At 38.7% G+C, this 14,236-nt stretch overlaps 2 protein-coding genes across 5 annotated transcripts in view; one reads left to right on the forward strand and one right to left on the reverse strand.

The window, feature by feature from the left end:
• NUDT13 (nudix hydrolase 13) overlaps positions 1–8,706 on the forward strand; it is a 16,262-nt gene extending 7,556 nt beyond the window's left edge. For 3 of the 4 annotated variants that reach the window (XM_019625639.1, XM_019625630.1, XM_019625649.1), the window contains exons 3-9: positions 2,028–2,167; positions 3,406–3,540; positions 4,388–4,494; positions 5,261–5,386; positions 5,519–5,630; positions 6,337–6,491; positions 7,670–8,706. In XM_019625639.1, the coding sequence (XP_019481184.1) occupies positions 2,028–2,167; positions 3,406–3,540; positions 4,388–4,494; positions 5,261–5,386; positions 5,519–5,630; positions 6,337–6,491; positions 7,670–7,870 (976 nt within the window). In that variant the 3' untranslated portion in view covers positions 7,871–8,706. Of the gene's footprint in view, positions 1–2,027; positions 2,168–3,405; positions 3,541–4,387; positions 4,495–5,260; positions 5,387–5,518; positions 5,631–6,336; positions 6,492–7,669 lie in introns of those variants that run through there. The other variant, XM_019625658.1, reaches the window with a different exon arrangement.
• Positions 8,707–9,931: 1,225 nt separating this feature from the next.
• The window catches only part of ECD (ecdysoneless cell cycle regulator), a 40,933-nt gene continuing 36,628 nt past the window's right edge, over positions 9,932–14,236 (reverse strand). The window contains exons 7-9 of the mRNA XM_019624648.1: positions 13,777–13,844; positions 11,946–12,160; positions 9,932–10,525 (exon numbers count right to left, since the gene is read on the reverse strand). Coding sequence (XP_019480193.1) covers positions 10,295–10,525; positions 11,946–12,160; positions 13,777–13,844 — 514 coding nt within the window. The 3' untranslated portion in view covers positions 9,932–10,294. The remainder of the gene's footprint in view (positions 10,526–11,945; positions 12,161–13,776; positions 13,845–14,236) is intronic.

The raw sequence follows: 14,236 nt of genomic DNA on the forward strand, positions 1-14,236 counted from the left end.
CATATAAGCATACAATCTTACATGAGCAAGAGTGAGAACACAGCAAGATCACAATACTTGTTTGAGATATTGTTGGGTATGTAGGTTATTTGCAGTTCTTAGGCTGAGACTCTGAGAACAGTAACAGAAATATTGAGTATGTTAAATGAGTAAAGAGATTAACTATATTAAAAAAATGAATCAAAACTCATGAGAAAAGAATAAAATTCTATTAATATGGAATATGGTGTGAAAAAATGTTAATGTTTAAGAAAAAAGGCTACAAATTACTAGGTATGATTCTAAATAGACCTATATATGTATAGATGCATAATATTAATAAATAGTTTGGAGAATTCTAAGATGCAAATAGTGATCATCTCTGATTGGTGGGATTCTTGATGATTTCCCTTCTTTAAAAAATTGGTAACTGTATTTTCTGATTTCTATAAAATGACTTTTCTAGTTTTATAATAAGAAAAAAACATTTAAATTTGATCTGAGTTTTGTGGTTTTCATGCTATTATAACTAGAGGAGACTAAATGAATTTTTTAAAATTCTGTTTCTGATCAAGAAGAATGTAAGAAATTTTTTGGATCTCAGTTCCAGTTCCCGTGAGGCCTGGGGTTTAAGGCCTTAACCTGGGTGTTTTGCTTTTTAGGGTCATTAGGGCAAAGCACAGTTTGTACCACTCTTTTTGTTCTTTTACGAAGGCAGCTGTGTTTGTTCTATTATTTATATTTGGTAACTTCTGAATGGCACATGTCTCTCTTTTGACATACATTGAGTCTTTGCCCCAGGAGGCTGCAGTCACTCACAATAAGTTTAAAAATATCACAAGTATTACTATCTCAGGTTTCTTTTGTCTTCTGTTTATAAAGAGATCATTGTAACAACCCCTTTTATCACACAGTCAAAAATAGGTTCCTAAAGGTGCTGCTGGGGTGTGTTTATCATTTTGCTTTGTACAATAGTTGCATGATGAGCCAATTCTGTCTACTGTTGTTACAAAGGCTCCCTGGTCCTACAGAAAATATCTGTCAATTGTGTTTCCATGTAAGTGACAAAATGTGCCATATACCCGAGAGTCTGTTTCAGGGCTTTCAACAAGCAAAAACGGTTATTCCTAAGGCCTCAGGAGGAGAATCCACATTCAGTCCCCCTGAATCACGTGGACCCTGACCTGATTCCCAAGGCTCTTGAAAGGATAGTTTTAGGCCATAGTTTTAGTACCTTAATGAAGGTACCAGAAAAGCCTAGAATGTGCCCCAGTACTATCAGTATTTCTTGTAGAGAAGCTAAAATGATATGCTCTCTTTCACATTTTTATTCTGGCTACTGAAAATATTACACTTATTAAGTCAAGTCATGTCTTCGCTTTCCCATCAGTGGTCCCTTTAGTAAAGCGGTAAGAAGCCAGTGGTGTCCACCTGGGGGATTAGATGTTTGAAACAAGGGTGCATTGAAGATAAAATTTGCTCTTTATCTTCTCTAGATTGAATGAGAGTTACTGAAGGTACAGTGTTTGCTCTTTGTCTGCAATGATAAAGTCCGCTCCCATCTCTAGGTATTCTGTGGTTGATGTTTTATCACTGTACTTGTTTTCCTCTCAATCCACTGCATGTAAATTCTTGCCTCACAGTGTAATATTGGCAAAGTACCTTGAGGTTCAATTCAGTAAATATTTATTACCCTTGAAGTTCAAGTCAATACATATTTATGGAATGGAGCCATCAATATGCTAATTACTGGCGATAGAGAACTAAGACAGACCCTGCCCTTAAGGAGACCATCATCTTTAGGGAAGACAGGCAAATGACCAGATAGTATAACACGTGCACCCACAGAAGTCCTGACAAGGTGTATAGTAGGACAAAGGAGGGAATGATTGTCGGCAGCCACCTCCAGTCCTTTATAGAGCAATTTAGGATGTAAAAAAATAAAAGAAAATGTGATGGGAGAGAGATGCAGGAACAAAATTCCCAAAGATGAATGCTGTACAAGGAACTAAACGTGGTTTTGTAATGCTGTATGTCCCAAAATACAGGTATTTATTTGAACTGAAGGAAGATGATGACGCATGTAAAAAAGCCCAGCAGACAGGAACATTTTACCTCTTTCATGGCCTGGCTCCTTTGCTTCAGAAATCAGAACATCAGTACCTGCCCCCCCAGCACAGCCTATCAGGTAAGCCCAGAGTGGACCAGTACAGACCAGCCTGTGGCCACGAAGCAGAACTCCGTCCATACTGAATCCCTGAGAAGGATCCTTCAACTTTAGAGTCCAGACTTTTCAAACTGCTTCTGCCAATTAGTTAGTGTATAAACCTGTGTGGCCCAGTCATGTTATTTGCTGACGGTATGAACCACACCTGCCTTAAATTGGGGGTGGGCAACACTGCTTTCCTACTTTGAACCCCACTGCGTTTTGTAAATACATTCTTACCGGAACACAGCCACACTCATTCATTTATAGATTGTCTATGACTGCTTTCACACTAGAATGGCAGAGCGGAGTAGTTGTGACAGAGATCTTAAGGCTCAAAAGCCTAAAAGATTTTCCCAACCCATGTCTTAGATGGCAGCCTCCATGTAGTCAAACATTTATCCCGGCCAACATTTACATCATGGCTTTATTTCTCCCAGAAGGGTCAAAATCAAAAGTAAATTAAAATGAATTTGTGTCTAGAACTCTTTTGGGGTATATAAGTAGAGCTATCTAAGCCATGGGGATTTGGCTTTCAAGATAACTTTCAGTTTTGTATAATGTCACTCACTACATGCTGACTAACTTCTAAATACATTGCCATGAATTTTCTCCAAGGGTTAGATGTTGGAGTACTTGGATTGAAAGTTTCTAGCGGCACAGAAGAATATAAGAAAGCCCACTAAACATTTAGAGATTTAGCAATGTTATGCTGTTATTACGAACAAATAAATATGAGCCTTTCAGGCATAGGATGACAGGTTTTCTCCCTATACAGCCCTTGTTTTATACAGACTGGGATCTCAGATGAGTATTCTACTCTGGCCCACGAAAGCAGCATAATCTGGAGACTAAATTATAGACCTGATTTGGTCTCTACCATTAAAGCAGGACACTTTTTTTTCAGTGCCATACATGAACTGTCATGTAACTTTTGAGCTAGGGGATATGTTCCTTTGGTGATAGTCATAGAGTAATACAGTGTTACCCAGAAAGAATTCCTTGTTTAGTCTACACTCAGATTGTTCATGAGAAAACAAAGGCCTAGAGAGGTTAAGTGATTAAACCGAGATTACGTAGCTATTTTGCTGCAGGCCAGCAACTGGAAGCCAGGTGTAGCTACCTCAAGTTTAAGTACATGATTTCCTATACATTTAATATAGATCTGTTGGTTTCATTAAAGCCCTTGTTTTTTTCCCTTCTCCTTTTCTGTTTCTTAGAGTTGGAAAGACTCCTGGATAAGTTTGGACAGGACACACAAAGAATAGAAGATTCTGTGCTGATTGGATGCTCCGAACACCATGAAGCATGGTTTGCTCTGGACCTAGGTCTGAATAGCTCCTCTTCCATAAATGGTACATAGCATCATTCCTAATGGGTACTTCCCAGTGGTTCTCAGACTTCGGGATTTCACAGGACAGTAAAATTTCAAAGACAATGTTGGGAATACATGAAGGTTATCAACTTTCTATTTTTTTAAAGTTAGGACGTGAAAAATACTACCATCTACTATCATCATCATTTAAAAGAAAATAAAGAACACTTTATAAAGCTTTCTTTCTAAGCTAGGTGGTGGGTACACAGATGTTTATTGTATTATTCTCTGTACCTGTATACATTTAGTATGTCTACAATATTTCATAAGAAATGTTTAAAAATTCATGATATCATTCTTATTTCTTTTATCAATGCAAGTGAATAAGCATGTTACCGTGGAGTAGTTCTGGGTCTTCAGACCTGCATTTGGGAACCAGCTTGCTATAGGCTCACGGCTCCAATCAGGCTTTTCTTCTTTCAGGATGTGAGTGCAAATGTAATGATAATGAATGAGGTTCAGAGAGCTTAGAGGTCCCATTTCATCTCTTTTCCAGGGTTAGAGTGTGGCTAGTGCCAATGTTCTTATTGCCCTGAAGAGGATCTTGGGAAATAGTACTATGGTCTAACATTTCCTAAATTTGCCCGAATATAAGAATCACCTGGTGCTTGTTAAAAAATAAAGATTTCTGGGCCTCACTCACCTGCTGTTCAGAATCTCCAGGTAGGGGCTTGAGAACCTGTGTTGTTGTTTTTTTGGTTTTTTTTCCCTAGTTGAGTGTTACTAGGTGAGTCTGGAAAGCACTGTTCTAACAGGATACAGTTGAGAGGGGCCCCGAAGCAAAGTTTGGCATTTGTTTCATTTCATTCTCTTTTCTAATTTTCTAGCTGCCTTACAGAAACCAGAAATAGAGAGAGCGCTCCAGGGGTCTTTCATTGAATTGAGGAAGGCTCTCTTTTGGCTGAATGTGAAGGATGCCTCCTTGCTATCCACGGTAGAGTCTGATTTCTCAGTTCTGTAGGAAATTTAGCAAAGCAGTGACGTGTAAGGGCAAATGCATGTATAACAAGGCCAGAGCTACATTTGATTTCTTCTTTTGCAGATTATAGTTCTTTCTACAAACCCTGGCAGAAGAACAATGTGACATAGGGAGATTGCTTATTCTTCTTTCTTTTGCCCTTGTTTTTGGCAGGTTCGCTACCAGGACCATTTTTTCCTAAGGACACGCAGGTCAATGGCAATGGGCTCTATCGGCCTCATAAACAATTTTAATGGCCAACAGCATGACATGCACAGCATCACGTTCTGAGAAATTATTTTTTATAGCTTTAATGGCTCGACTTCACAGCTTTACGTTTCACTTGCTAAAGTGCTTTCGATTGTCCATTTAAAGAGATCTCTCTAAACATTTTTCATTTGCAAAAAAATTCCAGCTATACTAGGGAGGAGTCCATGTTGGGGTGTTCAACTATATTGGAAGCTGGGTCATAAGTATATGGGTGTTCATTATACATGTTACATAAATTTTAATTCCTAATACATTTAAAAATATGCTTTTATTTCTAGTTCAGATGCTGGAGGAATATGTTCAGATAGTTTCCTTATTTTGAAATCCGAACAGTTAATAACTATTTAAAGCAAGTGAACTGGGAAAGGACTGGCATTTGCCCTGGAGTTGCTCTGAATATGAGGCCTGGCACTGGTACAGATGAGCTCCACGTTTTCTCTAAATGAAACCGAGCCCATCTTTGTGTTCCTAGGCTCAGGCTCTCCTCCGTTGGCATGATGCTCATCAGTTCTGCAGCAGATGTGGGCAGCCCACCGAGAAGAATGTGGCTGGCAGCAAGCGTGTGTGTCCTGCCAGTAAGAGCATCTATTACCCACAGGTGAGCCCTGCTTTAAAAGGACAGCAATCCAAGAAGCCTGTACAGTTGAAAGGCTTTCCGTGTCACCCGCTCCCTCATCCCATGTACAGACCCTGAAGCCGTGGTATCTAAGTGTCCGTCCCCTTTTCCTAGATGGCTCCTGTGGTGATAACGCTAGTGTCAGATGGGACTCGATGCCTGCTTGCCCGCCAGAGTTCCTTTCCCAAGGGAATGTATTCTGCCTTGGCAGGTTTTTGTGATATAGGTAAGGAGTTTAGGGTATGTACAGATGACACCAGAGGACACGAAAGCTTATCAATAGTTATTTCTTTGTCATGTTGTCATAGTGCTTGGAGTCTCAAACACATTCTTCTCTGTCATGCCAAGAAAACTGCCTTCTAGCACTGTATTTTTCCAATATTTTACAGGCAAACTTTCAAACACACAGCATATTTTAAAGAACTATACAGTGAAAAAACACCATCTAGATTTTATAATTTTTTACATACTTTATCATGTACCTATCCATTCCTCCATCCATCAATTCATCTTATTTTTTGATGTACAGATTGCAGAAGTTAGTACACTCCTCCCTAAATATTTCAGCATGCATCATATTAACTAGGATTTAATATATATATTTTCAGTTTTATTTTTTCTCAGTCTATTGGGGTAAAATTTGCAAATGGTGAAATGTGGCATTCAAATTTTATCAAAGCTGACGGCAGCAGTAACCTCTCCCACTGTCACTCTTATTTCGTTATGACTAACCTAGTAGGTTTAAGTACTGTAGTTCAACACCCAACTCCAGACTTGATTCCTACTGTGGTAGAGATGCAGAGATTTAAGACTCTCCCAAGAGTAGTAGTTCATTGCAACTTCAGAGCCAGTTTCGCGCTCCTTTCACAAATGGGCATTTATATCACCCTTCCTGCTGCAGGGCTGTCCTGAATTAATCTGAGTGCTTGTAGGTGAAAGTGTGGAAGAGGCTGTCCACCGAGAAGTTGCAGAAGAGGTTGGCCTGGAGGTAGAAAGACTGCAGTACTCTGCATCCCAGCACTGGCCCTTTCCGAACAGCTCACTCATGATTGCTTGTCATGCAGCTGTGAAACCAGGGCATACAGAGGTGAGTGCTGATGCATCCCTCATGCTGTGGTATGTCCCTTTGCCTCATCCAAGCTCGTCAGTAGGTACTTACTAAGCCCATGTCGTTCAGCATAGTCTAGATTATACAAGGATGTGTAAGGTATGATTTATACCCTTAAGGAATTTGCAGTCTTGTAAAGGAAACAAATAATCACCGTGAAAATGGGGAGTGCCATCATGATCAACACTCTTCCTTGTATATGTCTCAATCCTGAGACAATTTATTTTTCATCATCAGGACTTAACAGGTCTTGCATAGAGCAGGCACACAATAAATATATCAAATTCAATGACTGATTGCAGGATTGATCTTACTGTTCAGATCAGTCAGGATGTTGTAGACTAGTAATTCTTTTTTTTAGCTGAGCCATCCTGCCACCTGTTGGCAGCTCAGTGGCTGCTCAGCTCGGGCCGGGACTCGAACCACTGTTGCTCAGAGCTCAACCTCTTGAGCGAGCTCTTAACCAACTGAGCCACTCGGCCGGCCCGACTAATAATTCTTAATAATTATTATCAATTATATAATAACGATTATAGGAACTTCTACTTGAAAGGGACTTAGCCATTGTATTATCCAACCTCATCTTGCTCTCCTGTAGCCTCCCTGACAGATGCCAGTGTGGCCCCTATCGGCCAGTCTGTCCACTGTCTGCTTTGGTTTCTATTGGATTAATATCTGATCTGTCTCAGCTTCCTGTGGATGCAATTGTGTTACTTTGCTTCTTGTAAAGAAGAAACTATGATTTTGATTATCATTAACCTTTATCCTTTAAAAAAGAGTAACATTTGTATGTTCTTTTTAAATTAGAAGTTATACAATCAATAGAGGCACAGAGAAAAACAAGTATTATTCATCATTTACCCCTCAGTGTTAATCACTCTTAATATTTTAGTATTTGTACTTCCAGGATTTTTTAAATGGGGTGGGGGTTTTTTCAACTATTTAAAAAAATATATTTAACTCTCATCTTTTAATTATCCCTCTTTTGTTCTGGGCAATACTTGTATACTCATTTAGAACTGATTATCTCTTAGCTTGTGGACCCTAGGTATTATTTTCTAAGAATAGAAGGTGGAACAATTTTCTCACCTTTGGCCATATTATTCTAAATGTTGTAGCTCCTAACCTTATGTTCTGTTTTTCCTTATGTCGTTCAGATCAAGGTGAATTTGAGAGAACTAGAAGCAGCTGCCTGGTTCACTCACGATGAGGTGGTCACAGCCCTGAAGAGAAACGACCCGTATACTCAGCAACAGAATGGGACTGTCCCATTCTGGTTGCCCCCCAAGTTAGCCATCGCCCACCACCTGATTAAGGAGTGGGTGGAAAAATCGACCTGTTCTACCGTGCCTGCTTAGCTCAATCAGGCCACATGATCCCTCCTCAGGGGCATACCAGAGATTAGTTGATAAAGGGGAGGTGACAAAAGGCCATCTCCAGGCCAGCCTTAGTATGATAAGGCAGAAGATGAACCAGCCCACAGCAAGCCACCTCCACCAGCAATGTTAATGGAAGAAGTCAAAATCAGATGGAAGGCTGAAGCATTAGATTGGATGTAGGCTCATTTGCCCATTTTCTCCTAGGCCCTGGAAGGAAACATCTTTTGACATGTGGCTTTTTAATGGTGGGTTTATACTAAATGCCAAAATGTGTCTGCTACCATTTTGGTTTAAACTTTTATCTTAGTATTGAAAATATGTAGCAAATTTTAACCCATTGAGTTACTTTTTATCTTCATAGAATTAAGTAGCACAAGATAACATTTGTAATTCATGTACAGGTAATTATTTTGTACATGGTGGTTAAATAATTCATATTTCTTTAAGTCATCTGAAGGGATAAGGAAAGTGGCAGCTACGGTATTCCTCAGATGCAATGATGCTCTGTTGACGTAACTGCATCCCACTGGGGCCCAAGATGGTAAGTCTTTTTACCTATTACTGGCTCAATCTGTAAACCAAGGAAAAGATGATCACTTTGCCATTCTTGTTTTCCTGAATGTAAAATGGTTGCTGCCATTGGCACATCCAATAAGTGTTGTAATTTCAACTAGAGGATTAGTGAGGATGAACCATTTCTTGGGTTTTATAGGATAAGCTAAATTTAGGATTTCTTATCATTCATATATGCCATTCTATACCTTGTCATAAGGGAGAATTTATCTGAAAGAAATAAAATAAATTTGCACACCTTTGTTCAGATGTATTTTTTCTGTTTTATGAAGTGAGGAAATGGCAAAAAGTGAGAATTTGGAGGGGGAGGCAAGAAAAAGAATCTATTAGTGTGACAAACTTTTAAGTCCAGGTTCCAAGTCTGAGAACAACTGAAGCAATGTGCAGAAGAAATACAGTTAGAGGTCAGTTTGAAAAGATGAATGGCTGGGGAAAGTTGTATCCTCAGATGATGTTAGGCACTAACTTGTGACACAAGTTCTAGAGACCCTAAGATTATTCACACATCAAGATCCCACAGAACTAAGCATAAGAGATTCTAGAAGTAAATAATGGTGAAGCACTGAATTTCCTTTTGTTCCCAAGAGGTCATTGCTCTCATTCCTGCCAGCAAACCATCATTGCTTTGGGGAAATTGTGCCTTCATCAGGAAATGTTGAGAGATAATATGTGATGGGACTTGATTGTCCTGTTAGATTGGCAGCTTGCCCTGACCTGAGCTGAACCCGGCATGTAGAAGGGAAAAGCACTCTCAAAACAGAGGTCCTGAGATTTCTTCATATCTTGCAGTTAGAAGAAAACAGTTCAGGGTCCATGTGTATTACCTGTCTCCCAATCTTTTCTATCTCTATGTGGGTGTGTTTGTGAGCACATGTGTACACATCCCCAGTCTGAAAACACAGATAGAAAGGGGAGTGTGTGGGGTTCCTGGTTATGAGTTTCTCAAATTTACCATGGAGTAACTGTTTGCTTTTGGATTAATGTGTTGTTTTGGAAAAGGGAAGATGAGAGTGGCTGACAGGAGGACCTGCGACACTGAACTTTGTTTTCCAGCAGTGAGTGGGAAGAGGGCTTTGGTTTTTAGAACTCCAAGGATATTTGAAAGTGGAGGCAAAAGAGGACATGGTTGGGGTGTTGAAAATGGCAGATAAATAACAGAAACTTCGGTACAGGGTTTACCTTGCTGGAGAGCATGTAGCAATGAGTTATGAAGGTGCTAAAGATAAAACAAACCCACAGGGTCCATGAAATGGAATAGTAAAAACAGGTGAAACATTAAAACAAATGTATTTGTCACTAGAGTGAGCCTAGCTCAAGATCATTCCTGGTAACTGGAATAAAACAGCAACTCATTCATTGTTTTTTTGTTTTTGTTTTTTTTAAGCTGAGCAATCCTGCCACCTGTTGGAAGCTCAGTGGCAGCTCAGCTCGGGCCGGGAATCAAACCGCTGTTGCTCAGAGCTCAAACTCTTGAGCGAGCTCTTAACCAACTGAGCCACTCAGCCGGCCCACATTCTTTATTTTTGACTACTTTCCTTTTCTCTACCCAACATTTAATCCTCAATAAAAAACACTTAATGCCCTAAATGTGGAGAGTGTAAATCTCATCTTGGGAGCTTGATCCTCTCTCTTATGACTTCAAAACCTTGTGTGCACTCCTTGGAGCTCACAAAGACTTGCAGAAAGGGCAACATTTGGGGCATATAGAGGAAAAGAGAATCTGTGAAATTTGGAATGAAGAAACTTTACATGAGCACTCTAAACTAGAAAGGAGCACAATCAGACTCAGAATGTGTTTTAAAAAAAAAGAGAGGGGGCTAGGTTTGCTGGCTAATCTTTCGCTGGCTTACTCGTGGGCCTGTGATCAGTGTCGTCGGGGAGCCGCACGCCCATGCTCTGTAAAAGGTTGGAGGCAGGTCCTGCCAGTCCAGCTTGGGAACTATATGATTCCAATATATTGGAAACCAGGTTCAGGTCGACATCCACAGGTGTCATAACAGATCCTTCTGCACCGGAATCCTCCTCATCTGAATTGCTATTGGTAGTCTGGGATAGAGATTCCTTATTCATGGAGAAAAAGAAAATCATGGGATAACATGCCATTAGGTTGGATGGTAGTTAGTAAAAAGCTAACTTAAGCAACAATGTAAAATTGAATCCCAAATTAAAAAGGAAATATCTTATCCTTGATAGAAAGTAAAAACGAAGTCTAGTAAACTATGTCATTTAACACACATTAAAATTTGGTTCCAAAGATTATAACACACTTCTTTCTAGGAAAAGCTTCTACAAATTGAGTGGATTTCTTCTTATTTTGAAATAGCCCAAGGGAGATAGCCAGGGTTAAGGAGGTACACTTACAGCTTGCCTAAGAGTTTTTAAAGAAATAAACATAAAAATGAACATGAAGAAAAAAAGAATCTAAATTTTTTTTCTAAATGAAGGAAGCTAGATTTCCCCCGCCCCCACCCCAATGAGAAAACTTAAAATAAAAACCTGAAGCTTTTTGGGGTCAAACCACAAAGACTGAATCGTGACTTGAGCCTCTAATTTCACTGGTTTGGGAAGGATTTGAAAGACTGCAGCCTGATCTATAGGCCTTTATGTCTTTGCTACTCAAAGTGTGGTCCACAGACCAGAAGCTTGGGCATCACTTAGGAGCTCATCAGAGATGGAAAATCTCAGGTCACACCACTGAGAGAATTAACCAGAATCTCTATTTTAAGATCTTTAGTTGGCTCATATTTACATTAAAATTTAAGAAACACTGCTTTAGAAAAATCTTAATGCATGGTTTCTATTAGGTTTCAGTAATACTGGAAGTAAATACAGTTTTAAATGTGGTTTAGATGATCAAAGCAAGGGAATAACATTAATGAAGGGCCCATTATTGGTTTTACTGTTGTCCCATTTGGTTCTCATGTTAATTTTATGACATGAGGCATATTCGCTAATGAATACATTCACAGTGGACAGATGAAATGGATTTCAAACCCTAACCCATGAGACTCCAGGGTCCATTCTCTTTCTCTGTCTAGAATGAGAGTGCTGGTATAAAAACTAGGACTAAAAACACGAGTGGAAGATGAATTGTAAATTTGGCCCTGAATTAGGGGAACACACAAAACAAACACTATTAACACTTGAAAATTATTTGGATATTTAAGATCCTTTTTAAAAAATTGATTTACGCTATTGGTAGTAGTATATAACCACATACTAATTTCAACACATCACATGACTTTTTATTTTAAATCCTGAGAGATAAAATACAGTATGTTATATAATTAAGCTTATGTTTAGGAAAATAGAGTTACTAATCCTTCATCTTACCAGAGTCAGGAAAAATTAGCATTTTTATGTATTTCAAAGCAAAAAATCAAATTCATTACAAAAAAAATGATCACAAATCAAAAAATAAGATAAAATATGGTTTTAGCTATCCTCCATAATAGACTCAGAAAGGGAAACACACACATACCATTTGCTTCTGGGCAGTGAAACTTTTGCCAATGCTGGTATGTGCAAGTTCCAGGTCCATCTGGGCCATGTATGACTTGAGATCATCAAGAGTTCCTTTTACAGATGCTTCTTCCCCGTGCTCCTGTGTTTCAAGGTCCAAGTCATCATCACTATCTAAATAGTCAGAGTCTTCTTCATCCAGGTCGTCAGAGTCCGATTCTTGAGGCCTTGGCCCTACACCCCAACACAGAAAAAGCCACTTGGTAAATTTTTTTAAAGTGATTATACCTCTCAAAAGAATTCGAATATTATCTGCAGAAAAGGACCAACATACATAAGCAAACTCTTCACAAAAATCACTTCCAGAAAATGGTACTGCTGGAAGATATTTGCAGAAAAGTACATAGGCTGAACTGAAAGATTCAGCTTTTTTTTTTAATGTGAATTCAAATAATTAAAATTTTTTACTTAAAAAAATGAAAAGACTACATAATACATGAATACATTTTGACATAAACATTCAAGCCATACAGAATTATTGTCTCACATTTCACTTTCTTCCCAGAGGTAAGCATCTTGTAACAGTATGGTGGGTACCCAGACCTTTATCTATGCAGTTCTGTACATATATATAAACATATAGTTGATTTTTTGTTTTTTACAAATCTACATATTGAACTATGGTTGCTTTTCCACTTATTTATATGTCTTGGAGTTCCTTCTCTGCCAAAACATATAGATTCTTTATTAAGGCATTTTTAAGTATTTCATAATATGGGTGTACAGTTGACCCCTGAACAATGCAGAGGTTGAGATGTGACACCCTGTGCAGTCAAAACCCACATATACCTTTTGACTCCCCAAAAACTTTACTAATAGCCTACAGTTGACCAGAAGCCTACCAATAATATAGTTGATTAACATGTTTGGTATGTTCTATGTATTATATACTGTATTCTTACAGTAAAGTAAGCTAGAGAAAAGGACATGTTATTAAAAAAATTATACAGAAGAGAAAATACATTTATAAATATTTATTGAAAAATATCCACATATAAGTAGACCCGCACAGTTCAAACCCATGTAAGGGTCAACTGTACAATGATTTATTTAACCATTTCCTTCTTGGTAGACATTTAGAATATTCCAATTTTTCACCACTACAAAGCTGCAGTCATCATCTTGGCATATATATCTTTTTCATAGAATAAATTCCTGGAAGTGAAATTGCTAAGTCAAGGTTATAAATATTCTAGAGTACCAAACTGCTCTGTGAAAAAACAACTTACACTTCTCTCCCCTCCGAGTTTGAACAGTGCTCATTTCGCCAATCCTTGAGAAAACTGGTTGTGATCAATCTTTTCAGTCTTTGCCAATATTATGGGCAAAGAAGTAACTTTTTACTTTTATTGTGTATTTACTTGCTTATATAATAGTTAAGTATTTTCAAATATTTACTGACTATATTTCTTCTTCAAGGCACTGCCTGCTGATATCCTTGGTTGATTTTTTTTATTGGGCTAGTTGTCTTTTTATTATTAGTGTGTAAGTGCAGTAAGTCCAAACGAGAAAAAGCAATGTAATATGGGAGCCAAGGTAAATCCTATCTAAACACACAGCATTCACTCATTCAACAAATATTTAATGAACAGCTACTATGTCAGACACTAAGTTAACCAACCATCCTCTGCAAAATCATTCAATAGGGCAATACATGGTTGAAAGCAACTCAAAATTATAAAGAGAAAGCAAATATTTTGTCTTCTGCGAGATCCAATGCTCCAATGCTCTAGCAACAGCCATACTACTTATAGTTTCAAAATGAAAATAAATATCACACTATAACTTACCTAAAATCTTATCAAAATAATTAAGAAAAGCATCTGCATCAAAAGTGATTGGAGCCTCCGAAGGTTCTCTGCAAGATTAAAGGAAAAAAACGATTTATCACAAACACAGCTCTTTGAAGCTTTTTCTCAAGTGGTGCCACTGTTCGGAATACCACCAGAGATATCATCTCAAAAGAGTTGCAGCAAGGAAAACTGCAGTTCACCATTTGAAAAATCCTTATACTGGGCCGGCTGAGTGGTGCGTTGGTTAAGAGCTGGCTTGGGATGCCAGAGGGCCCCAGTTCAGATCCCACATATAAGGGCCAGTGACACTGCCCTCTACAGCTAAGATGCTGGACAACAGCTCAACCTGGAGCTGGGCTGCCCTGAGTCACCAGGCGTAGGCTGCAGCCCCTGCTGCAGTGGGTTGCCATGGGCTACCATGTGTAGCCAGCAGCCAGCATGAGTGGCCAGCAGCCAG

The sequence above is a fragment of the Hipposideros armiger genome, unplaced genomic scaffold (assembly GCF_001890085.2).
Source record: "Hipposideros armiger isolate ML-2016 unplaced genomic scaffold, ASM189008v1 scaffold_15, whole genome shotgun sequence".
Classification (NCBI taxonomy): domain Eukaryota; kingdom Metazoa; phylum Chordata; class Mammalia; order Chiroptera; family Hipposideridae; genus Hipposideros; species Hipposideros armiger.